This window comes from Ctenopharyngodon idella, chromosome 5, assembly GCF_019924925.1.
Source record: "Ctenopharyngodon idella isolate HZGC_01 chromosome 5, HZGC01, whole genome shotgun sequence".
NCBI lineage: Eukaryota > Metazoa > Chordata > Actinopteri > Cypriniformes > Xenocyprididae > Ctenopharyngodon > Ctenopharyngodon idella.
In genome coordinates this window covers 18,167,515-18,194,166 of record NC_067224.1, presented here as the reverse complement: position 1 = coordinate 18,194,166, position 26,652 = coordinate 18,167,515, and the positions used below count along the sequence as shown (strand labels likewise).

General features: G+C 41.7%; 1 protein-coding gene across 1 annotated transcript in view; it reads left to right on the top strand.

Moving 5' to 3' along the window:
* Positions 1-5,507: 5,507 nt before the first annotated feature.
* Positions 5,508-26,652, top strand: part of gc (GC vitamin D binding protein) — a 36,063-nt gene continuing 14,918 nt past the window's right edge. The window contains exons 1-5 of the mRNA XM_051894874.1: positions 5,508-5,675; positions 6,042-6,111; positions 6,412-6,544; positions 11,754-11,965; positions 22,532-22,664. Coding sequence (XP_051750834.1) covers positions 5,612-5,675; positions 6,042-6,111; positions 6,412-6,544; positions 11,754-11,965; positions 22,532-22,664 — 612 coding nt within the window. The 5' untranslated portion in view covers positions 5,508-5,611. The remainder of the gene's footprint in view (positions 5,676-6,041; positions 6,112-6,411; positions 6,545-11,753; positions 11,966-22,531; positions 22,665-26,652) is intronic.

Here is a 26,652-nt window from a genome sequence, read left to right as displayed (position 1 = left end):
ACTCGCAACAGCGTAACCTACCCAAGGCCCACATAAGCCATGAAAAGAAAGTAAAGAAAGAACACTACAGAGCTGCCCTAACCAAACGATAAATACCACACTTGGAAAGAGGTCCCTGTGGTAGGTCCTACCTGAAAAGGGAGGAACTATAACAAATGCAGTGACAGGCTGCTGAGATGGAGTTCCGCCTAGGGGAAGACACAGGCTTACCGGTAAGGAAAAGGAAGACACAGGTTTACCTGTAAGCCGTTTACTAGAGCCCAGGAGGATGCAACACCTCAATCAAATGGGCCATCCTCTTTTTGGAGACAGCCTTCCCCTTCTGTCCCCCAAAACAGACAAAGAGCTGCTCAGAGCTTCTCATGTGAGAGTATGCCAGACCAAACTCAAGGCACAATTTGCTGGCAGAGAACGCCTGCAAGTCCCCAGCCTTCTTTATGAAAGTGAGCACCGTCAGAAGGGCCATCTTCAAAGAGAGAGCACTTAGCTCTACTGACTCCAAGGGAATAAGGTGTGGCTTAGGAGGAATTAACCTGGCATCTCTGAGGAACCTGTTTATCTGGTGATGCTTCCCTAAAACTTACCACGCTATGGCAGCCACATACACTTTCAAGTTGGAAGGGGGCCCTCCAGCCCCTCTTGCAGGAAGGAAAGCACTGACCCAACTGCGCATTTCTGTGGGTCTTCCCCCTGGGACGCACACAAGTTAGCGAACAGACTCCACTTTAAGGCATAGGCCTGCCTTGTAGAGGGGGCTCTAGTCTGAGTGATGCTGTCTATCATCGTCTACCACCTTGACAGTGTTGCCGAAGAGGCCACCTTGCCAGATGGGGGGCATCAAGAAAGCGGACTTTGTCGATCCCCTCATCTCAAGCCAGAGATGGAGCTCCTTGACCACCATGTTGGACATTGCCTAGCCGATATCCCACTCTATGACCTGTGCACACTCCACCTGTGGAACATCCGTATACCCCCTGGCTGTCCCACCGTTGAGGGTAGTGAGGGTGGAAGAGCTTGTGAAGCAGGACCAGGCAGTGAAAGGTGCCCTCCAAAACTTCGTCAGCTCTTTATGCACTTCCGCAAAGAAAGGCACTGGGGTGGGACGCGGCTATAAGTTGTTCTCTGGACCCAGATACCAATCATTTAGCCATGAGTGCTCAGGACAAGGATTCCACTCCAGCCCGATGTTCACAGCAGCCCGGGGAAGTATGGCTGCCAACTCTACATCAGACTCACACTGATCTACCACACCTAAGAGTGGAAGTCCAGCCAAGCCCTCAGCCTCCGAAGGCATAGGCCCGCCATCCAATGCTGCTATAGAAAGTTTGTCCTAACCCTGCCTGAGAATGAGAAGTCAGGTGTGCCATGTGACGCACTTTCAAAGTCATCCGGGAGCTCCACTGAGCACAATGTGCAAGACAAGGAACAGGAGGGCCATGGGGATTGACCAGGTGGAAACGCTCCCATTGCCCTTGTAACACCCACAGCACTAGCTGCCGCAGCCTTGTGCATCTTGCACTGAGGACATGAGGCATCCACGAAAGCTGTCTCAGCGTGAGACATGCAAGACAGAGGTTGTGGCTGTCCAAGGACGAGAGATCTCAACTGCACCCAGAAACACACAAGAGGATGCTTTCTGTCTGTGCTTGCTCTTTTAGAGGAAACTGCTTTTTCAGACTTGCTGAAGCGCCAAGGGGAACTTTCTGCATTTATCCATGCCGTTTCCACGAGAAAGACCAATGCAATGCGTGAGATGAGATGACACTCACTTGGTTCCGAAGAACAAATCTGAATAAGTGATGCACATCATTTCCTTTTTATAACCATATGTGCAGGGGAGTGGCATGCAAATTCCACTCACCGATTCTCATTGGCCTTTTCTCAAAGTATCAGAGGTGTTTGGTGCTACCAAGTATGACCCCTAGTGTCAGTCATCGACACAACGTCAAAGTGACTGATATATATATATATATATATATATATATATATATATATATATATATATACAGTGGTGGTCAGAATTATTGGCACCCTTGGTAAATATGATCAAAGATGACTGTAAAAATAAATCTGTTTTTTTTTTTGGCACACCAGGGTTATCATGAACATGAAGGAGTATAGGAGTATAAACATGAGGAAACACAAAGGCCAAATTCCACACAATGAGTAAAACCAAAGAATATAGTTCTGATGTGCAACAAAAGATTGTTGAGCTTCACAAAATAGAAAGTGGCTGTAAGAAAATAGCTGAAGCATTGAAAATCCCCATTTCCACTATCAGGGCAATAATTAAGAAGTTCCAATCAACTAAAGATGTTACAAATCTGCAAATCTACAAATTTGCTAATTTTATGAATTAAAGATCAAAAGGATAAACAATGCAGATTTATTTTTACAGTCATCTTTGATCATATTTACCAAGGGTGCCAATAATTCTGACCACCACTGTATATATATCACATGGAATCTGTTAGATATTATATACTGTTTCCTTTATTCATTGTTCCCTCAGGCACCAGTGAGCATTTACACTTCAACCTAGCATGCATTTGATCTCATTATACCTTTAACCCTTTTTCGAGGACCCCTTGGTGGATATAGAGATGGAGCCCCTGTTACATATTGAAATGTATATGCTTTGATTGCAAAGCCATTAAAATAAACATAATTGATATACAGAGTCATATCCTTAAACAATGCATTTTATTTTAAATTAGACTTCACTTGAGGTTTACATAATATTCTAGTTTTGCATTTATTCACGAAATAAGCTGATATCATACAATAATTGGCAAATGCAGTGCAGTACCACTGTGTAGTCTTTTGCCCATTTTGTCTTAAGATATGTGTTTAGGGCATGTGTAAAGCTGACCTCCTTCCCTTCACTAGTCTATCACCCTCATGACAGTGAACTGTATATTTGCTCTTCCAGGTGACCTGAAAGGTAAATGTACCCAAACAGGTCATTTTTTTTTTTTTTTTACAACTCTTTGTGGAAAATATGGAGCAGATATATTCAAAGGCCATTGCACTTTTTCAAGGTTTGTTTGCACTCTTTAGCTTCCAGTTGCTGTTGTACTATATGTTGGCATAGTCTCTGATGTAATTAAGATGCTGTGTCATTTTTATGTCAGAAAATTCTCTCCTGAGTTGAAGAGTGGCCAGCACCTAGCTAACAAAAATATGTTAAGAACGTTTTGCTAATGGTCACAGTGAGGTTGAAGCAAAGGAGTGTTGAGGCAGGATGCCAATTGCAGCAGTTTTTATTATAGAGATGTTACATAAAACACTGAAGCTTCAATGCACGTATTGAGCATGCAGCACATATGCAACTCTGTTAGACATATATGTGTACATTATTCTTCTATTACATCATATTAAATGATATTATTTCACAGTGGCATCTATTGCCACACTTTAATGGGTAAATTAATTTATCAAAGGAAGTAATTTAACACACACACAAGTTAGGCTTTTATTTGTGCACATAACATTAAAACTATCTATGGAGTGTGTCCGTCATCTGACAGAGCATCTTCCACAAACTTTTAGCTGCTTTATTTTGTGTCACTCCAACCTGCGGACTAAAAAAACAACCTGTGGCAACAGGGTAAAATTAGCCCAATTCAGGAACAGAACACAGTCATTAAAAAAACTAAAAGTCTATAAAACAGAACATAAACCCGACACTAATGTTCACATTAATTTATGAAAATGTTATTTCTGAATGCTTTCTGATTGTTCAAAATGCCCAGTTTTTTTAAATGCTTTTAAAATGTTTAAAAACTTTCTTGGTTATGCAACTATTAAGGAAACATTCCATTTTATCATTTTGCAAACATTATGGGAATGTTAATTTTGAATGTTCTCTGAACATCCTGAAAACAAGTAGTAGCATGGAGTCAATGTTAGATGAACATCCAAATCAGTAAAAAAAAATTCCATAATGTGTAAATAATGTTTGTTTTTGTTTTGTTTTTTTTGTTTTTTTTTTTTGCAATATTTTGAGAACATTATGAAAGGTTAGTGCTGCATTTTCTTCAAATGTGTAAGACTTCCGATTCATTAGTGACAATAGGTAAATAAAGAGAAGAATTACAAAATGTGGTAAGTTGGTAAAACTATTTGTGCTACAAACCAGTGTTTATGATTATGATAATGAAATTAAAATAATATTATAACAATTAAAAGTTTGCAATAAAAAGCAGTGTAATGGACTGTTTTCATACAGGTAAAATTTCCAGATTATTAGCCAAAGTTCTGAGACCGTTCCCTGCTGTCTTGTAAGATCTATCTATAGATTCATTAAGATATTTTTAAGAGTCTGTATTTCATGGCATATTTTTAATGTACTACAACTAAACTTATGTACAACTAAATTAAACTTTGAATTTCTGTTAGCGCATTGTGCTGTTGAAGTAAAGGTCAACATAAATTGCAGTATAATACCTAGAGTCCACTCGCTTACAGTTCCTTAAAACTTTAAAGTGCACTGCAGCTGTTGGATATCAGAGCATCTTTTGATAACTGCTAATCTTTCATAAAAAATAAAAAAATAAAATTACTTTAGTTTTTTTCAACTGCTTACACAAAATCTTTACTTGTCACACAATTTCTGAAACCTGACACTCAAACACCAGAACCACACACCAAATCTGCAAAACCATACACTAATTCTCAGTCTTCGACTCAGTTTTCAATTTCATAAAACACTTTTTGCAAAACACAACACACAATTTTCTATGTAACACACAAAAATCTAACAGGAAGTATCTTGATTTCCTTTTTCAAACACAACCATTGTTTCTGTCCAACTAAACATGGTTGATGTATTTCTTTTATTTCGTACTGTATAATACTGTATTTACACCCACAAATGCTTACAGTAAAAAAATAAATAAATAGTTTTTCAACATCTCTCTGCCAATTACTTTCAGTCTTATACAGAAATGTACATAGGAGCTCATGGAGCTTTAGGTTTTGAATAACTGTGTATGATATGTCCAAAAATAGAATATTATGGCAAAGGTATTTGCAACGTAAGACAAATGTTTGCTTTTGAGATGTGTTTGTGATATTTTGAATGCAGTGCTTCATTTTGCAAGTGATGTGAGGCATTTTGTATTTTGTGTGCAATTCTTGGATTTGTATTTAAAATTTTGAAAAAAAGAGGCAAAGTTTTGAAAATGTTGAAAAAAACTGTAATTTAAAAATGAAAGCTAATATATCCCTTTCCATGGGCTTTTTAGCCTACCTCTTAATGCCAAGCTCAAATCTGAAGTCAGATCTTGACTATTTTTAGATAAACTTTAATACTCTAAAGTGAGTTTCTGAGTATAACCTTTAAAATGTTCACAAAAGCTGTTGATGGGTCATTTTAAGTTTGAGTCACTGCTGTCAAAAAGTTTTAGTGGTCAGCTGTGAAACCGTGTCATGGGGTCTAAGGGAAAGACAGAGTCTTGTTTGCATTTAAACATTTACATAAGTGTCTGTTTTTACTGAAGTTAATTTTTGACCATGCACCCTTTTGTCTCTTGTAAAACTGCAATACAGAGGCAGTTCCGAATTTGAACTCATCTTGAAATTGTCACATCAAAACCTGTGGTAAAATATGAGGAACACAGCTCTCATTTTAATTTCTGCTTTAATAGTCCCAGCTTTGCTGGCTGACAAAGGTAGGAAGATCAGACTTTATCAAATTTAAGGGTATTTTACATGCTGTATTTCCACAGTGGTAAAAGGAAGAATTCAGTTTGATCAATATATCTCAGTCTGAGTGCTTAATATAGGCACTGACATGGCGAATGTGCGTTGATAATGTTAGAGTAAAGCTTAACAAAATAAGTCAACATATGCATAACTATTGAAGTGATGTAATATCTGTTGTGTGACGGGTGGGGAGCTAGAGCCGATGATTAACTGCACTATATAAGAAAAAATCAATAGTAAATTACAGCTAATGACAGCTATGTTGATGAATGCATTTATTTATTTTTTATTTATTTATTTTTTTTCTTCATAATATTTTTTAATCTCTACAGGCAAGAACTATACCAAAGAAAATGTTTGCCAAGAGCTCAATGCCATTGGGATTGAAAAATTCAAAGAAATGCAAGTATAAAGTGTAGTTTCTTTTCTCTGAGGATTTACACAATTCTTACAAGTCTCAACCACACTTCACGGATATATAAATTCACTGCTTCTTTATATGCACAAAATATTTGGCTCCCAAGTATAAAGGTTATTAAAAATTAGTTTAAAAAAATTATTTATTAAAAGCTTAATTCCAGAATTCTTTACTTTTATTCAGTTTTGTCCACAGAATATACCTGCATTTCTGTTTAATGTAATAAGCGGAGATTCTTTAAAACATGCTTGCATAACTTATTTTTACCTTTGATCCTCCTGCAGGGTCACTGTCCTCTACAGTCAAAAGTTCCCGAATGGCACATTCGAGGAGGTGAAATGTGTGGCAGATGAAATGACCAAGCTTGCAGAAAAATGCTGCAAAGATGATGCCAGTCCTGACTGCTATGATAAAGGAGTAAGTGGCTGTTCTCTATGATAAAGACATGCATTGTGGCTAAACACAATTTAGAGACAGGCCAAATTCCATTCAGATGGATCCCAGGTGACACTGTTCCCAACTTGACTGTGGGTTATCATTTTATTAACCCTGGGTTAAGGTCACATTTAAATTGAAAGCTTTTACACTTGTCATTTTGAAAGAGGGTTACCACCACTGTTAATGAAAACCTGCAGAAGAGAGAAAGCAGTGTTAACCAGATGGTAAAGAATTGGTTGATCTGCATCACCTCCTTGTGCTGGTAAATGCTGTAATTACACCAATTATGATGGCCAAAAGCATTTTTCACCACTGACTGCCACCACTGTATGCTGAAGTTTTTTTTTTTTTTTTAAGCAACATAAATTACAAGTATTTCATTATATTATAGTAGATGTTTGTGACAGTTTTCTTTTTGGAGTGGTCTGAAAAGCATGAAATTGGTCTTATTTTTTTCCTTGTCTGCTGCCTTTGTCGAGGTTAGGTATCAGTCACGTGATGATTGTTTCCAGAATTGAGTGCCCATGAAGGAAAGATGAAACTAAACAGTGCTGACTTCATTAAATATTCATGTATATGCTTTTTGTACAGTCACAGAAACTTTCACACCACTGTGGTTAATTCCAGTGTCTGAGAGACAAATGAAAATGTCAAACAGTGACTGTATTATTTGCCTTTGCTTTTGCATGAATCGGGAGACTTAAAACAGTCAGACTGGATTTATATGGCGACATGTGCACAGATGGGCACGCACTTGCAACAGGTGCCCGTTGCAAGATATATTAGTCCGATCTATTTTATTGACCTCATGAATATGCAAATAAGGATGTTAACAGTGTGACATCTTGAAACTTGAATATCCAGGATTAATTGCTAACACAGGTGTCAAATGAAACAAGATAACCCTGGATTTAAAATAGCCCTATATATTCTTTTTAAGTGTGAGAAGCCCAAAAGATATTAAGTTAAATGCATACAAACACTTTTTAAATCAAAAAGGGCTAAGCTAATGATAGCTGTGCCCATTAAGATACCAAAAGCTACCATAGCTAAATGTAGGACATGCTAATTTGATACACTCTGTATGAATTACTTCCAGACTGTGCTTTCGAAGGCATGAACATTAAAGTAAAACTAGATGTAGCACAACATATCTCAAGTCTATCTTAAACAGATTCCTGACCACATTAATTACTGTGGAAGTTCTAGAGGTAGTTTACATAATTACTTCTCTCGCTAACACAGCCCATCTTGTCAGAAGTCTTTCACCCTTGATGGTATTCACATTGACATGTTGTGCTTTTTTTATGCCTAACTATATAAAGCTCATCTTGATAAATCTCTCTGGCTCTGTCTTCATCATAAGCTCATTACATTACATTTTCACGTGTTCCTGTCTTCAAGCTTCTTTTAATTCTGTAAGTACATCAGTGATTTGTTAGCCAGACCATTGCAGTGGCTGTCAACTCCAATAAGAATGATTTGACTAGTGATGGGAGAGAGGCATTTAAAAAAAGAAATGTGAAGTCCGCACACTGAAAATAACTGCTCCAATAAATAATTTATTAAATAATGCGAGAGGCATTTTAGCCATTATTTGGAGACTGTGATTTAGCGCATTCTGTTTTCATTAAAAAAAAAAAAGAATTCTATTTTTGGAGAACAATAAACTTCTAGCTGGTATAAAAGCATGTTTGAATCTGAGCGGTAACATGGCTGCTAGCACACTTGCTCTGACATGATTGTGGTACTTATGCAGATGACATGACTTTAAATCCTTTCTGCCCCATGACATTTCCCAATCTAATTCCCCCTGCTTTCCCTATTGATTCTTGTCCTTTATCTCCAATATCCAATAAAATAAGTGGCAAAAGGCCACTTACTTGAATTGGTGAACCTGGAAACAATATTAATCAACAAAGGTTAGAAAATACAAAAATTAACACATATTGCTTATTTAAAAGAAAATATATGTAAAATGTTACATGTATATGCTGTAATGCTGTAAATCAAAGCATACATGTGTGTACACAATCTTTAATTATGTACACTGTAAAAAATAAATCCGTTAAATAACGGAAAAAGTACTGGCAGCTCATTACCTGGACATTATACAGTAATTTTACTGAGATTTCCGTTAACCCTAAAACACAACTCAATGAAGTGCAAAATTCTAAATACAGGTAAAACACCTGTAAAATATAAATACTGAAAATTACGTTAAATTAATACAGTACATTGTGCCCTATAACGGAAATGTCCATAAAATTACTGGATAATGTCCGGGTAATAAGCTGCCAGTACTTTTTCTGTTATTTTGCAGATTTCTTTTTTACAGTGTTTTTTTAAATCTTAAGACTGTTCTTAAGAGCATTTCTGAGAAGTTTTATACACACGGGCCCTGATCTCATCATCATTGAATCCACCTGTGATTACATGAAGAAACAGATGAAACTGAGACAAACTAAATCCAGAAGAACTGTGGCTGTCTCCAAGACGCCTGAAGAAACCTTCCTGCAAAGCTACAGTACTGTGAAGAGTTTTAGGCACTTGTGTAAAAATGCTGTAAAGTGAGGATGCTTCAAAAATACTGTCATAAATAGATTTTATTTATCAATTAACTTCTATTAACTAACTTCTATTAACCTTCGCATTTAAAACAGCTTTTGTCTAAGTACACTTGCGCATCGTTTTTCAGGTAGCTTTGCAGGAAGGTTTCTTCAAGCTTCTTGGAGACACGGCCACAGTTCTTCTGGATTTAGTCTGTCTCAGTTTACTTTGTTTCTTCATGTAATCACAGATGGATTTCATAATGGTGAGATCAGGGCCCGTATGTATAAAACTTCTCAGAAATGCTCTTAATAGTCTTAAGCTTTGACTTAAGTATCAAAAAAAATGTAGTAAAAAGTAGGACTTTTCTAAGAGTAGAAGACTTTTATAAAGAAGCTAAAAGCAACTTTTAGTAAAGTCTAAGACTGATTCTTAAGTGCTGACTTAAGTGTTGTGAACCAAGGACTACAATGATGTCAACTCAAAATGGCCGCCCTCAACCTCTGATTCAGCCAATAGCGAGGGTGAAGCAAGGGTGAAGTCACAGCAGCACAACACCAATAATGTTATTATATATATAAAAAAATCATTTAAAAAGACACTGAAACGTTTTAATGTTTACATTTATTTTTAAAAATAGCTTTGCATTGTGCAAAATTATCACAAATTAGTATTGATATTGTGGAATCTTCTTCTATTGATATATGTCTCCTTATTTACAATTGGAGTGATTATGTGAACACGAGTTCCATCAATGGCTTCAACAACTCCAGGGAAGCCCACTATCAACATAAAAGTGGCTTTGCCGCATGGTTTGATGGTCAGTTGGAAAGTCAATCAACTGCCATAGAGTAGTGGCCAAATGTGATGTCCAGCCATATGAAAATTAATTCAAATATTTTTAAAAAATGTGTTAAAATATGTAAGCATATCACATAGCTGTGCTTGGAGTCAATTGTTTCATGTGTGATAATGATATGAAATGTCAAATTAATTCAAATTATTTTTGGCCAGGATGTCATACAAAGACATTATGAATACATGCAAAAACAAGAGAGAACCAATGAAATATTAAAAACTAATTTTGTTGTAGTCAATGTGTCCTTTTTTCAGAGCTTTTTTGTTTTTCTGAAACCTGTAGCTGTAGTTTTCCTCTTTTTTTTTTTTGCCAAAAATTTTGTCAGATAAATACCTTTTGCTTAGTTTAGTGTTTTATTCTTCCCTCATATTTTAAAACATTTAAACAATATAAACATAAAAATTAAAATATTTTCCTCATATTTTGGTTTAAGAAAAATTGTAGGGTCATAAAAAAATAAATAACCTTTGCACATAAATTTTGGCCACTATGTTTGGTGTGGTAAGTTTAGCAATAGTACTATTTAAGAGCCTGCTTACTATGACTGATAGGTTCAAGTCATCACTGGTACACTGCTGCATTTTTACAGTTACCAAAAAAGTCATTACTATTTAGTTACTAGTTTATCCATAGTCATTAAATGTATTAAAATGCATTAAATGTATTAATTATTGTTTAAGTAATATTTATTAAATTTATTAAATTTATTAAAAGTTATTACATTTCTTATTAGGTCAGTTACAAAAAGAATTGTCAATCAAGTTTATATCGTTTTATCAACTCCATGTCATTATATAACTCCAATACACAAAGCGTGTGTCTCCTCTTCTTTGCTGCCATCTTGTTACTCCTAACTAGGTTAGGAAACCTCTCCAGCTCTCCTAAATAATTTAGAAGCTCAGACCTAGTCTTGACACTTAGGAACCTTTATGAATCATACTTATTCTTAAGTCCAGGAATAAGAGTAAAATGACATAATTCTTAGAATTTTGACACACTTAAAACTATAATTTTACTCTGAGCAGCTTTATACATACGGCCCCAGATCTCCGTGTGGAGCACCGGCTGTTGTCAAAATGAAAGTTTGGAAATGTGAACTGATATTTCCTACTGACACTACAGCAAAAGATATAAATAACTGGCTTAAAACCTTTTTGGGAGGGTGAAAATACTGACGTGCCTAAGACTTTTGCACAGTACTGTATATGTGTGTGTATGAATGTGTGTGTGGTACTCCTACATTATACATGCAAATAAAACTGTTCTCCAAATTGTGCATAGAGATAATAACATGTATCCTGACTAGAGGCAACTCCAGCTCAACTCTAGAAACATTTCAGCGATCCTGTTGTCAGTTCCAGGCCCAATCCTCTGCACACTTTAATGCAAATTAATTACAGTGCGTGTTAGTTGGTGTGGGCGAGCAGTTACTCGCTGCTCCATTCATTGTATCAGTATCTTTCCCTTGGGACAGCTTACATTCATGTCATTAAAAAATAATTACTTGAGCAAAATGTCCTCATCTGAACTTGCTGATTGCTCACATTGCATTTGTAATTCTAAATTCAAGGACTGTTTCAATGGGCTTCCAACATTACAGACTTCACAGCACATACGATAACCATTTATGATTGTCTCCGACTGTCTCCATACCAATTAAAATCATGTCTCCACCACAGAAACGATGATAAGTGGATTTGTAATGAAACACATCATGATGTGCCTTTGCTTTTGTGTTGTGTTGCTTGCTTTTTATTTACATGGTAATCTCTTTCCAAGGCTACAGAGATCTCTGAGAAGTCATGCGGAAAGGACTCTCCATTCCCCAAACATCCAGGCATTGAGCAGTGCTGCACACTTCAGGGTCATGAGAGGAAACTTTGTCTAGCCTCACTACGGTACTCTGCAGATGAGCTACCCTCCCTACTTGAACCCACGAATGAAGAGATCTGCACTGAGTACACTAAAGACGAGAAGGACTATTCTGTCAGGTGAGATTTGTCTCCTTAGAGTCCTTATCAAGGCCACAATGCTTTGGGCTCATTCGTGGAAATAAAAACAGAAGAGATCAATGTAACTTTCTTACTTAACCACTGGTCTCTTTCATCTCGCATTCTCTTTAGCATATACACAATGCTACTACCCAAATCATTAAGTCTTCAGAAATCCTTGAAAGGCGCTATCCAGATATAGTAACACTTACAGCCCTTGTGAAATAACGTCTCGGTTACAAAGGTAACCCTCGTTCCCTGAAGGAGGGAACGGAGACGTACGTCGGACAGACCGACGAATAGGAATCTCGCTAGAGAGGCCAATCTACTTCGAGTGTAACTACAACGAGCCAATGCACATTGGCATGCAATCATATGCATCAGCTGCTCGCCTCGCAGCGCGTGTATATAACGAGCAGCAGGTGCGTTGCATCTTCAGGTTTTCGCTGAGGAGCCGAACCGGATAGGCGGCAGCATCAGCGGGGTACAGCGACTGTGGCGACGGGACGTACGTCTCCGTTCCCTCCTTCAGGGAACGAGGGTTACCTTTGTAACCGAGACGTTCCCATTCAGTCGGTCACGTTCGACGTACGTCGGACAGACCGACGAATAGGAATCCCTACCAAAGCGCCACAGGGGCTGCCCCCTTCCAGCGCTCTGTTGTAAGCCACCTGAACCCCCTTGCCTACGGACGGTGGGACAGGGCTAACACAGAGAGTGTCGATCACTGCTGTTCCCCAAAACCCATTCAGTGAGACTATTGGATAACGCTGGGAAAGCGTACCCTTCCGTTGGGAAAGGAACGCTGCGGAAGCCACATCCTTCCCGAAGGAGTTAAGTGGAGAAGTACATATGGACTAACCCGTAGGCTGTACTACATATGGAAGAACTGGGGTGACTCCAACTCGATGAGAGGTGGGTTCTCCCAGAGGGAAAGACACGGGCTTCGTTTAGGAGCAACCGTGGAACTAGACATATGGGATCCCAGTAGGGTCACACATATGGTACCCAGCCTAAACCCGGTTCTCAAGGATACAACGGAGTATAGGCCTAGCGCCAGACGCTCCGCCACGTCGGCTGCCGAAGGGAGATCGGAGGACTCAACAGGGTCTGCCTTGTAGGGACTCTCTGGAGAAAAAAGCGCATGTAAGCGCAGCAAGCCGACACTAAGCCGGGGCCTCTCCGTGCCTCTGACCTGAGGTGAGAACACGGGAGGAGACCGGCTCGACACGAAGGCTATAGAATCTAGCGAACGTGTTAGGTGTCGCCCAGCCCGCAGCTCTACAGATGTCTGTTAGCGAGGCGCCACGAGCCAGCGCCCAGGAAGATGCGACGCCTCTCGTGGAGTGCGCATGCAATCTGAGCGGGCAGGGCACGCCCTGAGCTTGGTAAGCCAGGGCGATGGCATCCACTATCCAGTGGGCCATCCTCTGCTTGGAGACAGCCTTTCCCTTCTGCTGGCCTCCGTAACAGACAAAGAGCTGGTCTGAGGTCCTGAAGCTTTGAGTTCTGTCTATGTACAGTCGCAAAGCGCGAACTGGACAGAGCAAAGCCAGGGCTGGGTCTGCCTCCTCCGAGGGCAGCGCTTGCAGGCTCACTACCTGGTCCCTGAAGGGAGTGGTAGGAACCTTGGGCACATAGCCAGGCCGGGGTCTCAGTACCACATGGCCGTCACCCGGCCCGAACTCCAGGCACGATTCGTCGACCGAAAAAGACTGCAGGTCCCCTACCCTCTTGATGGAGGCCAATGCAACCAGCAGCAAAGTCTTCATAGACAGAATCTTTAAGTCTGCCGATTGCAAGGGCTCAAAGGGAGCAATCTGAAGTGCTCTCAGCACCAGAGCAAGGTCCCAAGAGGGTATGGAGGGAGGACGAGGAGGATTTAACCGCCTCGCCCCCCTGAGGAACCTGACGACCAGGTCGTGCTGACCAACAGATTTGCCATCTATGTGGTCATGATAAGCGGAGATAGCAGCAGTATGGACTTTGAGGGTGGAGGGGGACAGCCTACGCTCCAACCCCTGCTGCAAGAAGGAAAGCACGACACCGATCGAGCATCTTCGGGGGTCCTCTCGACGAGAAGAACACCACTCGACGAACAGGTTCCACTTCAAGGCGTAAGCCCGTCTCGTAGACGGAGCACGTGCCGAAGCGATGGTGTTAAGTACCTCGGGGGGTAAGTCACCTAGAACCTCCGCGTCCCGTCCAGGGACCAGACATGGAGTTTCCAGAGGTCTGGACGCGGGTGCCAGAGAGTGCCCCGTCTCTGAGAAAGAAGGTCCTTCCTCAGAGGAATGGGCCAGGGAGGGGCTGTCGCGAGGAGTGAGAGTTCTGGGAACCAGGTCCGGTTGGGCCAATAGGGCGCAACTAGCAGAACCTGCTCCTCGTCCTCCCTGACTTTGCACAGGGTCTGTGCAAGTAGGCTCACTGGGGGAAACGCATATTTGCGAAGGCCCCGGGGCCAGCTGTGCGCCAGTGCGTCTGTTCCGAGTGTTCCCCCGGACAGGGAGTAAAACAACCGGCAATGGGAGGTTTCTGGTGAGGCAAACAGGTCTACCTGAGCCTCTCCGAACTCTCTCCAAATCAGCTGGACCACCTGGGGGTGGAGTCGCCACTCTCCTGGCAGCGCAGCTCGTGAAAGCTCGTCGGCCACACGGTTGAGCACACCGGGAATATGAATGGCACGAAGCGACCTCAGATGCTTCTGACTCCAGAGGAGGAGATGGCGGGCGAGTTGCGACATGCGACGGGAGCGTAGACCACCTTGACGGTTGATGTACGCAACGGTCGCAGTGTTGTCCGTCCGGACCAGTACATGCTTGCCCCGTAGCGGCCCTTTGAGGCGGCTCAGAGCAAGGCGTACCGCTAGCAACTCGAGGCAGTTGATGTGCCAATGCAGATGGGGGCCCGTCCACACCCCTGACACTGCATGCCCGTTGTACGTGGCACCCCAGCCCGTGGCAGAGGCATCCGTGAATACCACAGCATGCCGGGACACCTGCTCTAGGGGTACTCCAGCCCGAAGAAACAAGGGGTCCGACCACGGGCTGAAGGTTTGGCGGCACTCCTGAGTGATTGCCACCCGGAACGTGCCGCGTTGCCACGCCCATCTCGGGACCCGGCCGTGGAGCCAGTGTTGAAGCGGTCTCATATGAAGCAGACCGAGCGGGGTTACTGCCGCTGCGGCCGCCATATGCCCCAGGAGCCTCTGAAAAAATTTCAGTGGAACCGCTGTTCTGCCGTTGAACGTATTCAGGCAGTTCAACACCGACTGAGCACGTTCCTCTGTGAGGCGTGCTATCTGTTCGACCGAATCCAACTCCATACCGAGAAAAGAGATCCTCTGCACCGGGGCGAGTTTGCTCTTTTCCCAGTTGACCTGAAGACCCAACTGGCTGAGGTGTCTGAGCACCAAATCCCTGTGTTCGCACAACTGATCCCGAGACTGTGCCAGAATGAGCCAGTCGTCGAGATAGTTGAGAATACGAACACCCTGTTCTCTCATGGGAACAAGGGCTCCCTCCACGAGCTTCGTGAAGACGCGGGGAGACAGGGCCAGCCCGAAGGGTAGGACTCTGTACTGATATGCTCGACCTTCGAACGCGAAGCGCAGGAATGGCCTGTGACGCGGAAGAATCGAAACATGAAAGTACGCGTCCTTCAGGTCGATCGCTGCAAACCAATCCTGGGGACGGATGCACTCGAAAATGCGTTTCTGTGTGAGCATTTTGAACGGTAGCTTGTGAAGGCTCCGATTCAAAACTCGCAGATCCAGGATCGGTCGTAACCCACCGCTTTTCTTGGGTACAATGAAGTAGGGACTGTAGAACCCTGACCTCATATCGGCTGGAGGGACCGGCTCTATCGCGTCCTTCGCCAGTAGGACCGCGACCTCCGCACGCAAGACATGGGCATCTACATCTTTCACTGTAGTGAAGAGGACACCCCTGAACTTGGGGGGACGCCGGGCGAACTGAATCGCATAGCCGAGCCTGACGGTCCGAATGAGCCAGCGAGACGGCCTGGGGAGCGCTAGCCAGGCACTCAGAGACCGAACAAGCGGGACCAAAGGGACCGCAGGCGTACCCGCAGTGGGGCAGCGAGGTGGAAGCCAGGGACGCGGCCCGGGGGGCTCTCTTTGCGAGGCGGCCCGGAGCGGCGTCACAGTGTGATGTGCAACACTTACCTGGTTCCACGGGAGGACAGAGGGAGCGGTCAAGGCTTTGGTTACCCGCCGCTCGCTGCTGTCCGCTGGCAACAGAAGAGGGGGATGAGAGTGGTGAGGTTCTTGCCCTCCCACTGCTCTCCGAGCCCTCTTCGGACCCGGAGATGAAGGAAACTGCTCTTTTACTGAGAATTTGGGTACCGCTGGCTGTTGGGCCAGCGGCGGAACACAAACAAAAGGAAACAAAGGATTCTCCACCCGGCCCTCCTCCGGGGGAAGGAGTGGTGCGGTCACCATCTCCTGAAGAGCAGTCCCCTCCATCTCCGGGTCGCCCGTCCTAGGGCCTCTTGGACTTGGCCTTGCCGCCCTTCTTCTTGGGGGCGGGCAGGACGGGCTGGGCACCCTGACCACGACCGGCTCCACGGCGCCGCTTGGATGACGGCTGCTGCTGGGGTGCGGGAGCGGGGGCGGCCGCGGGAGGGCGCCCTCGGCGACGAGCAGTCTGAGGGGCCGCGGGCGGTGGAGGTGCAGCAGCTGACCGCCTCGGCAGGATGTGACTGATCGCCTCAGACTGCTTCTGTACAGCCGAGAACTGCTGGGCAAAGTTCTCGACCGCGTCGCCGAAGAGGCCGGTCTGGGACACGGGGGAATTAAGAAACCTGACTTTGTCGGTATCCCTCATGTCCGCAAGACACAGCCAGAGATGGCGCTCCTGGACCACTAGCGTGGACATTGCACGACCCACAGACCGCGCCGTGACCTTCGTCGCACGAAGCGCGAGGTCCGTCGCGGCCCGAAGCTCCTGAAGAACTTGTGGGTCATGACCACCCTCGTGCAGGTCCTTCAGTGCCTTGGCCTGATGGACCTGCAGCAACGCCATAGCGTGCAAGGCAGAGGCGGCTTCCCCACAGGCCTGATAAGCCTTGCCGGTAAGGTCCGACGAGTACTTACAGGCCCGGGAAGGGAGAGACGGCTCCCCCCGCCAGGTGGAGTTAGGGCACAGTTGCATAGCAACGGCCCGTTCCACAGGGGGTATGCGCGTATAACCCTTAGCCGCCCCGCCATCAAGGGTGGTGAGGGAGGAGGACCCACCGACACGGTTTCGGGCAGTAAAAGGTGCCGTCCATGTGCCAGTGAGTTCTTCATGCACCTCCGGGAAGAAAGGAACTGGGGTGGGGGGCTGAGAACCAGCCCTGGCCACCCCGAGAAACCAATCGTCCAGCCTCGAGGGTTCGGGACACGGTGGAGGATTCCACACGAGCCCAACCCTGTTGGCGGCCCGGGCAAGCATAGCCATCATTTCCGGGTCCGAATCGGGCACAGTTGTCACTCCTGAAGGAGGCAGCTGCGCCGAATCATCATCCCCCGAAGTATCAGGCTCACCCTCCGATGCAGCGATCGACATCCTATCATCTTGGGGAGCTCCGAAGGATACGGATGGTACGCACCTCTGGGGTGGTCCACCGCGCTCCCCCGGCAGCTCTACTGGCTGCGGAGTGCAGGAGGGATGAGGGTTCCTAGGGGGTTGGTTCCCCGAAGGAAGCGCGCTCACCGTGATCCTCAGATCACCAGCACCGCTGCCCGCAGCAACCCTCTGAGGAGGATTGGAACGAGGCAACGGCACCGGGACTCCGCCCCTTTGCAGGAACTGGAGTCTAGATCGCAACTCCGAGATGGTCATCTTCCCACAATGGGTGCATGACTCATCCACAAACGCCGCTTCAGCGTGACTTAAGCCCAGGCACGCGATACAGCGTTGGTGACCATCCCGCGGTGATAGATAACGACCGCATCCAGAAACACACAAGTAGAACGACATCTTTAAAAAGACGCGAATCTACTTGTGTAAGCTCTTTTAGGGACTCGCTCTTTACGTGCCGAAGCACGCAGGGGAAAAAGCCGCAGCAACACAGACAGGGAAGTAGTGCAGCCTGTCGTGTGCACTCCCTCCTCACAACCGTCTCACCAGCTGTCAGAACAGCTTTTTAGCGCTCCAAGCGCACCGCTCTACCAGCCGTGAGAACGGCTCTGAATTTGCTCCTCGGCAACACAAAGGAAGGAGACCGGCCCGCTGCAGTGCTGTCCGCCTGCACAACAGAGAAGTCCCGCAACGGCTCGTCTTTCTAGTTTGATGCACTCCGTAGTAACCCTGAGGTTCGGCTCCGAAGCGAAAAGCTGAAGATGCAACGCACCTGCTGCTCGTTATATACACGCGCTGCGAGGCGAGCAGCTGATGCATATGATTGCATGCCAATGTGCATTGGCTCGTTGTAGTTACACTCGAAGTAGATTGGCCTCTCTAGCGAGATTCCTATTCGTCGGTCTGTCCGACGTACGTCGAACGTGACCGACTGAATGGGAACCTTAGTTTAAAAGTACTAATTATTCTGACTAAAATCACACTTAACACTGACTTGAAACAGTATGTCAGAATATATCCCCAGAGTAAATACACAATATGGCCGTTCTTATAAGTCACAGTGGTAGAAAAGAATCCAAAACGTGTTATATCTGCAAATTCAGCATTTCCTTCTGAATACATTCATTAGTACGAAGTATTCGCAATTACATTACCTTAGAAAAATCACTGACTCGTCTTTCTGAATTGCCTTTTTTTTTTCAAAACTGTCCTCACAGGTCTAGCGTGATTAAAAAAAGAAACTCATTTCCATGTCAGTCTAATGAATTATGATAACATCTCTTTGTTATTGTGAAATACTGATACTGAAAAAAAGACTGTCTCTGAAGACTGGAGACCACTGCTTCATGAAACCCAGGCTTTCTTATTGAATATTCATGCTCCCTTTCTTAGTCATGGAAAGTTCTGAGACCACTTTCTCCTCTTTTATCATAGTGTAAATACAAATATCTACAAATTATTTATGTATAACATACCTATTATCTACCTATTATCATTTCTGATCTGATATTCTCAATGTCTTTTATAGATGTTTTTCTTTATCATTTTACTCTTCAGTGCCAAATTTTGGATATTAAATACTTATGAGGATCAATGGACTTAGATTAAGTTTTGCAGTGCACTAATGTATTAATATACAATGGGATGTTCCATGTGAGGAATGGTTTTAATGGGTATGAATGGGTGTGAAAAGCATTCGGACAGAACATAAAGAAAATGTTGGATGTTTGCTAACTATAAGTTTACACAATGAAGTTTCCATGTAGTGGTACCAAATGTCCTGCATGAATTCCTAATCCTGATCCCGCAAGAGCAGTTCCGAAACCTGCAAATCCTAGTGGGGTGGCTTTTAGTGAGATTTTGATATTTTTGTGAGCTGTAATAGCCTACTTTTAAACATTTTCAGGATGTCAAGTGTCTTCTTTTTCTACTGGGAGTTCATTTGAAAAAGATTACCTTCATATTTGACTGTGTGCAATTTATCCATGAAAGCAATTTATCCGTGAAACTAGAGACAATATTACCTTATTTGTTGAACATGCTTTGGCAAATCTAATCTCCTTTTTTTTTTTTTTTTTTTCTCAGGAAAGACTTTTAGGCTTAATAGACAGATAGAAGTGATAATTGCTTTAGTCTGGTTTGCCTCAGGGGAGGCCTCTCTGTCAGAACTTCTATTCAAAGTTTAGTAACAATACAGAATTATTTTGTCTTTAATAGCCCTTAGAAAGCCTCAGTCCTGAAATAAATAAATAAGAGTGTTAATTGCTTTAAGTCTCCTCTGATTGGTTGCATTAATAGTGAGGGAAGATAAGTGCCTGTTATTGATGCATTGAACCAGATTTATGTATAGTAAATGATTATATACATCAAAAGGTTCTTTAGTACAAACCCGATTCCAAAAAAGTTGGGACACTGTACAAATTGTGAATAAAAAAGGAATGCAATGATGTGGAAGTTTCAAATTTCAATATTTTATTCAGAATACAACATAGATGACATATCAAATGTTTAAACTGAGAAAATATATAATTTTAAGGGAAAAATAAGTTGATTTTAAATTTCATGGCATCAACACATCTCAAAAAAGTTGGGACAAGGCCATGTTTACCACTGTGTGGCATCCCCTCTTCTTTTTATAACAGTCTGCAAACGTCTGGGGACTGAGGAGACAAGTTGCTCAAGTTTAGGAATAGGAATGTTGTCCCATTCTTGTCTAATACAGGCTTCTAGTTGCTCAACTGTCTTAGGTCTTCTTTGTCGCATCTTCCTCTTTATGATGCGCCAAATGTTTTCTATGGGTGAAAGATCTGGACTGCAGGCTGGCCATTTCAGTACCCGGATCCTTCTTCTACGCAGCCATGATGTTGTAATTGATGCAGTATGTGGTCTGGCATTGTCATGTTGGAAAATGCAAGGTCTTCCCTGAAAGAGATGACATCTGGATGGGACCATATGTTGTTCTAGAACTTGGATATACCTTTCAGCATTGATGGTGCCTTTCCAGATGTGTAAGCTGCCCATGCCACACGCACTCATGCAACCCCATACCATCAGAGATGCAGGCTTCTGAACGGAGCGCTGATAACAACTTGGGTTGTCCTTGTCTTTAGTCCAGATGACATGGCGTCCCAGTTTACCAAAAAGAACTTCAAATTTTGATTCGTCTGACCACAGAACAGTTTTCCACTTTGCCACAGTCCATTTTAAATGAGCCTTGGCCCAGAGAAAACGCCTGCGCTTCTGGATCATGTTTAGATATGGCTTCTTTATTGACCTATAGAGTTTTAGCCGGCAACGGCGAATGGCAAGGTGGATTGTGTTCACCGACAATGTTTTCTGGAAGTATTCCTGAGCTCATGTTGTGATTTCCATTACAGTAGCATTCCTGTATGTGATGCAGTGCCATCTAAGGGCCCAAAAATCACGGGCATCCAATATGGTTTTCCGGCCTTGACCCTTACGCACAGAGATTGTTCCAGATTCCCTGAAACTTTGGATGATATTATGCACTGTAGATGATGATAACTTCAAACTCTTTGCAATTTTTCTCTGAGAAACTCCTTTCTGATATTGCTCCACTATTTTTCGCCGCAGCATTGGGGGAATTGGTGATCCTCTGCCCATCTTGACTTCTGAGAGACACTGCCACTCTGAGAGGCTCTTTTTATACCCAATCATGTTGCCAATTGACCTAATAAGTTGCAAATTGGTCCTCCAGCTGTTCCTTATATGTACATTTAACTTTTCCGGCCTCTTATTGCTACCTGTCCCAACTTTTTTGGAATGTGTAGCTCTCATGAAATCCAAAATGAGCCAATATTTGGCATGACATTTCAAAATGTCTCACTTTCAACATTTGATATGTTATCTATATTCTATTGTGAATAAAATATAAGTTTATGAGATTTGTAAATTATTGCATTCCTTTTTTATTCACAATTTGTACAGTGTCCCAACTTTTTTGGAATCGGGTTTGTAGATCAGACTTAACCTGATCTCTGCTTTTTTGTTATGGCATAAAGATGCTATAGAATAGTGTTATACGTCAGGTTTTTTTATTTTTTTCTCTCGGTCTTTTGTACCTACAGTCCCATTAGTCGGGCTCAAGTACCCTTTCATCAGCACAAGATCAATATGTTCCTTTTAAATCAAACTCACTAAGTAGTTTATATGAAATTAGAACTATAACTGTTTGTTACATCACATCATTATGTTTTCTTTCCTTATAAACTGTAACTGAGTGCTTTTATTACAACCTGTAAATGTTTTATTGTATGTCTTTCAGGAGACCTTTACTCTCCTGCCAGGCTGTTATTGAAAATAAGAACCTGTTCTTAATGACTTGCCTGGTCAAATAAAGGTTAAATAAATAAAACTGAATGTGTTGAAAGTCAATTACTGATTAAAGATTAATCAGTTGTTTATTTGTATCTTAATCTTTCACAGCTATAAAATTATAAAGTCATAATTTGTGTTTTATAATTTTAACATAGAAATACGTAAATCTTTCCTATCTTTTTTCTGTTTTGCCTAAAATCTCAATTACTTTTATTCAATGTCATGTCATTATATTTGTGACAAAACACAGACCACATGACTGAAATCCTTTTAGTTCATACAATTCTTACTTCGTTTTTTTACCTCTCTTCAACAGAGATCTACATAATGAAGCTGAAATGGTTTAGTCATATGAATCATCTTGTTCTAAAATAAGCCTTGGAAACATAATGACAACATTTTTTCATAATAAGATTTTTTTTTTTTTTTTTTTTGTGACAGCACATTACCATCCATGAGTAAACATGAGGATTATGTTCTGTTTTGATAGGATTAAATCAAAAAAACACTTTTAGTGGCTTTGATTTCTGGTTAGAAGTTATTAATAAGGGAGCAGAATATCCGGTACCCTTTATGACTCACGACTTGGAGGTTCTTTGATTTATCATATTGACGTCATAAGTCATTATTTTCTCTTCCTCAGGTATGTGTATGAGTTTGCCCGGAGGCACAGAAACATCCCAGCAGGCTTTGTTCTTAATGCTACTCAGCACCATGTGAGAATGGCCGAGAGATGTTGCCGCCCTGCTGTCAAAATCCCTTGTTTTCTCCACGAGGTAGTGTGAACCTCACATTTCTGATTACATTCATTGGAAACCCTGGGGTGGCATAACCACTGTGAGAGGTGTCGTGTTGGGTGAATGTATCTAATGCTGATTATGGCCTACAGCAAATTAGTTATACTTGTCATTTGCAGTCACATGCACACACACACACAGTATCATTCCACACATAATAGATGTTATTCAGCTTAGACATCTTGTAGGACTATATTATTATTAGACATCAGGACTGAAGTAACTGGCACTGAAATGACAGAGAACGGTGGTCAAAAGGTTACGAAAAAAGCAAATTATAGACACTTGGTTGCATTGTCCAGAAACGTCTGGGTCTGTTAAGTTTGTGATTAAGTCATGTGTTACTGAAAATATGAATATATAAAGTTTTATTTATTTAAAAAACAAATGTGCAAGATTTAAACTTGTGACCTCTCATACTTAATCTTACTTAATTAAACTTGTATACCCCTCAAGAAATACACCTCTAAATAAATACAAAATACAACACATCAGCTCGTGCTCAGACCGGGAGGCTTAAATCCCAGAATCAGCCCATTTTTATAACAATTTAAATGGATCTGCAATGCTATGCCTGAGAAAACGTATTGGAGTTTCCTACCTAAGACAAGTTTAACAACTTCCTCTCACTGTAGGTGCAGAGAGAACACATTTAATATGATGTCTGGGGGCATCAACAATAAATGTAATTGGTTCAGACAAGTTAATACTGGATCTAACGGCTCAATGTAGAATTAATTGTTTCTCTTCTCTTACATGCATATGAATTATATTATTAATGTATATATATTAACACTTTCCCGGCCAAACACAGAATTTTATGTTATTTATGAGAAAACGCTTCCCTGCCAAACACGTAATTCTCCAAGTAGGGCTCGCTGCAGCCTGCGGTGGACATTCAAACCGGCCCACATCCAAGTGTGACGTCAGAAGTCATGCCCGTGCCAATGTCACCTCGTGACTCCAATTTCATTGGTTACAGTGATTAGGATAGGTTTAGGGATCAGTGTTGGGTGTAGGCAATCGGTACTGTGATTGACATGACCAATAAAATCTAAGAATCGGCTGCAGGGCGGCATGGGCCTGGCTTCTGACATCACACTTGGATGTGGGCCGGGTTGGATGAGACTCATAAACGAGTGATCTCATATGTAAGCAGTTTCATATGAAAAATAATGCGATCATCAACAAAAAACAGCATATAAATGAAACTGCCTAATGTTACAGAGGGAAATGCTAATACAGGAAGTGGTATAGGACTGTGAAGCTTTGGGGGTGTTGATGAAAGCGATCCACTGCATCTGTGCTCCGATAGTACTAAATATGATCCAGATGTAGTGTTTGATAAAAACACGATTTTTCAGCTTTTTTCTCAAAATGTTGCTTTTTTTTATGAACCTTACCTACATTCAAGTGTTAATAAATAAGAATGCTTGAAGCTAGAATAAAACAGAATGTTTTTTTAAAGTAGAGGCTCTGCTCTTTATTTCGATGTATTGCATGTTCATATATTCATACAACAAAATATTCTGGGGGCCATGAAAAATGTTGTGAAAATTATCAAATGCTGGTGGTGGCTGGCAACTTTTTTTAAAACGCTGGCGGGGAAAGAATTAAAGGGTTAGTTCACCTAAAAATGAAAATTCTGTCATTAATTACTCACCCTTACGTCGTTCCACACCCGTAAGACCTTCGTTCATCTTCGGAACACAAATTAAGATATTTTTGATAAAATCCGATGGCTCTGTGAGGCCTGCATTGCCAGCAAGACAATTAACATTTTCAGATGCCCAGAAAGCTACTGAAGACATATTTATAACAGTTCATGTGACTACACTCCGAACCACTGATTCGAAACAAAACATTCATAAAGCTTCAAAGCTTCATGAAGCAGTGTTTTGAAATCATTCATCACTAGATATTGTTGAATAAAGTCGTTAACTTTTTTTTTTTTGGCGCACAAAAAGTATTCTCATCACTTCATAATATTAAGGTTGAACCACTGTAGTCACATAAGCTGTTTTAAATACATCTTTAGTAGCTTTCTGGGCACTGAAAGTGTTAATTGTGTTGCTGGCAATGCAGGCCTCACAGAGCCAGAACGACATGAGGATGAGTAATTAATGACAGAATTTTAATTTTTAGGGTGGACTAACTAATTGTGGTAATATGAGTAATTTATTGAGTGCTAGTACTGAGTAAAAGCAGTATTATAAAATGACCTGAGAGAAAGAAAACTATTACTGTTTGATTATTCTGCTTCTTTTTTTCTCACTGGGACTTCAGACAACAGCATATTAGCCTATAACTAAACTAGCCTCTCTCGCTTTCTACTTAAAAATATGATTCAAGACTTGTCAAGCTGTGAGTTGTTGATCAGAATACTTTAGGCTGTCTCTTTTAAATCAACCAGCATACGTTGTGTTTTGGATGCTGGTCTTCAGCATAAGATGCTGGTGTTTGCACCAGGTTTGCTGTACGTGATGTCATTAGTATGTATTTGCATGTGAAGTACCATACTGTCAGTATAATGACAGCATTTAATAGTAAGCATTTTGTGTATGACAAATTCAGGCACATACAAATGTTTGTGAATCCTTTTATATCCAAAATATTTAGACAGTAACAGTAAGATAAAAATCTTCAAATAATATACTAAAGCTGTGCATACATAATATTTTTTTTGTTTGTTTTTGTGCTGTCAATACATCCATTTTGTATGTTTCAGCATATACACAAACATACAAAAATTTACAAAAGTTACAGAACTGAATGGCTATGATGGTCCACAAATTGGACCAGCACCAGCACGCAGACAAATTAGGCCTATTATTATTATTTTTTGTTTTCTGCAGGAATGTATTCATTAACTCATAGTGCATGTATTTTACATAATAAGCTTTCTAATTAGAAGCTGATGAAAAATGTAAAATAATGTACTTCAAAAAAATAAAGAAAACAATTGTCTCTGATTGCTCTGTTGGCTTAAAATCAACTTTTCTAATTTTCTACATAGAAAATACATTTAAATTTTTTTTTTTTTTTTTTTTATAATGTCCAGTTCCTAGTCAAAATGGGCCAAGTCATTAATAGGTAGCAAGAGACAGACAGTTTGCTTGTATTTTGGATGATGGGATGCCACACTTATTTCCCACAGGAGCATAATTGCTCCCTCTTTGTTGCTATTGTTATATGTATTGTCTGAAGACAATCAAACATAAGTACCATATGCCACCATATAGAAGCTAAAGAGTGCTATACCAGACTATAATGAGACTAATAATCATCATTGTACATTGTGTGTCTGCTTTTGGTATCAAATGGCCTGAAGGCTTTTGCACGGTCTATTGTGAGGAACAAACAGGATTCCAAGATATTATTGTCAAAACAAAACCTGTGCTGGCAGACTCGCATCTGCTGTTCATGGAGCTAAAATCTGCTTTCTGCTGCCCACACTGCTTTAAACAACTACTAATTAAATGTCTTTATTTTACTTGCTGTGTAGGGAGGAAACATGCTATTTGTCTAGTTTTGTCTAGCAATTTGTGTAGGGTATAGGTGTCAAACCCTACTCCTGGAGGGCCACTGTCCTGCAGAGTTTAGTTCCAACTTGCTTCAACACATCTTCCTGGAAGTTTCTAGTGTGCCTACTAAGACCTTAATTAGCTTTTTCAGGTGTGTTTAATTGGGGATGGAGCTGAACTCTGCAGGACAGTGGCCCTCGAGGAGCAGGAATGGACACCCCTGCCCTAGACAAATTGCTTGACAAAACTAGACAAATAGCAAATAAGGTTTCACCCCATACAGCAAATAAAGACATTTAATTAGCTGCTGTTTAACGCAGTGTGGGTAGGTCTAGGGGGAGCAGAAATACATAATGAAATAAAATGATTATGAGGATAAGGATGATTAATATAATGATATAATTCAGTTTAAATCACTTTAATTTATGTAGGTCGAAACACCA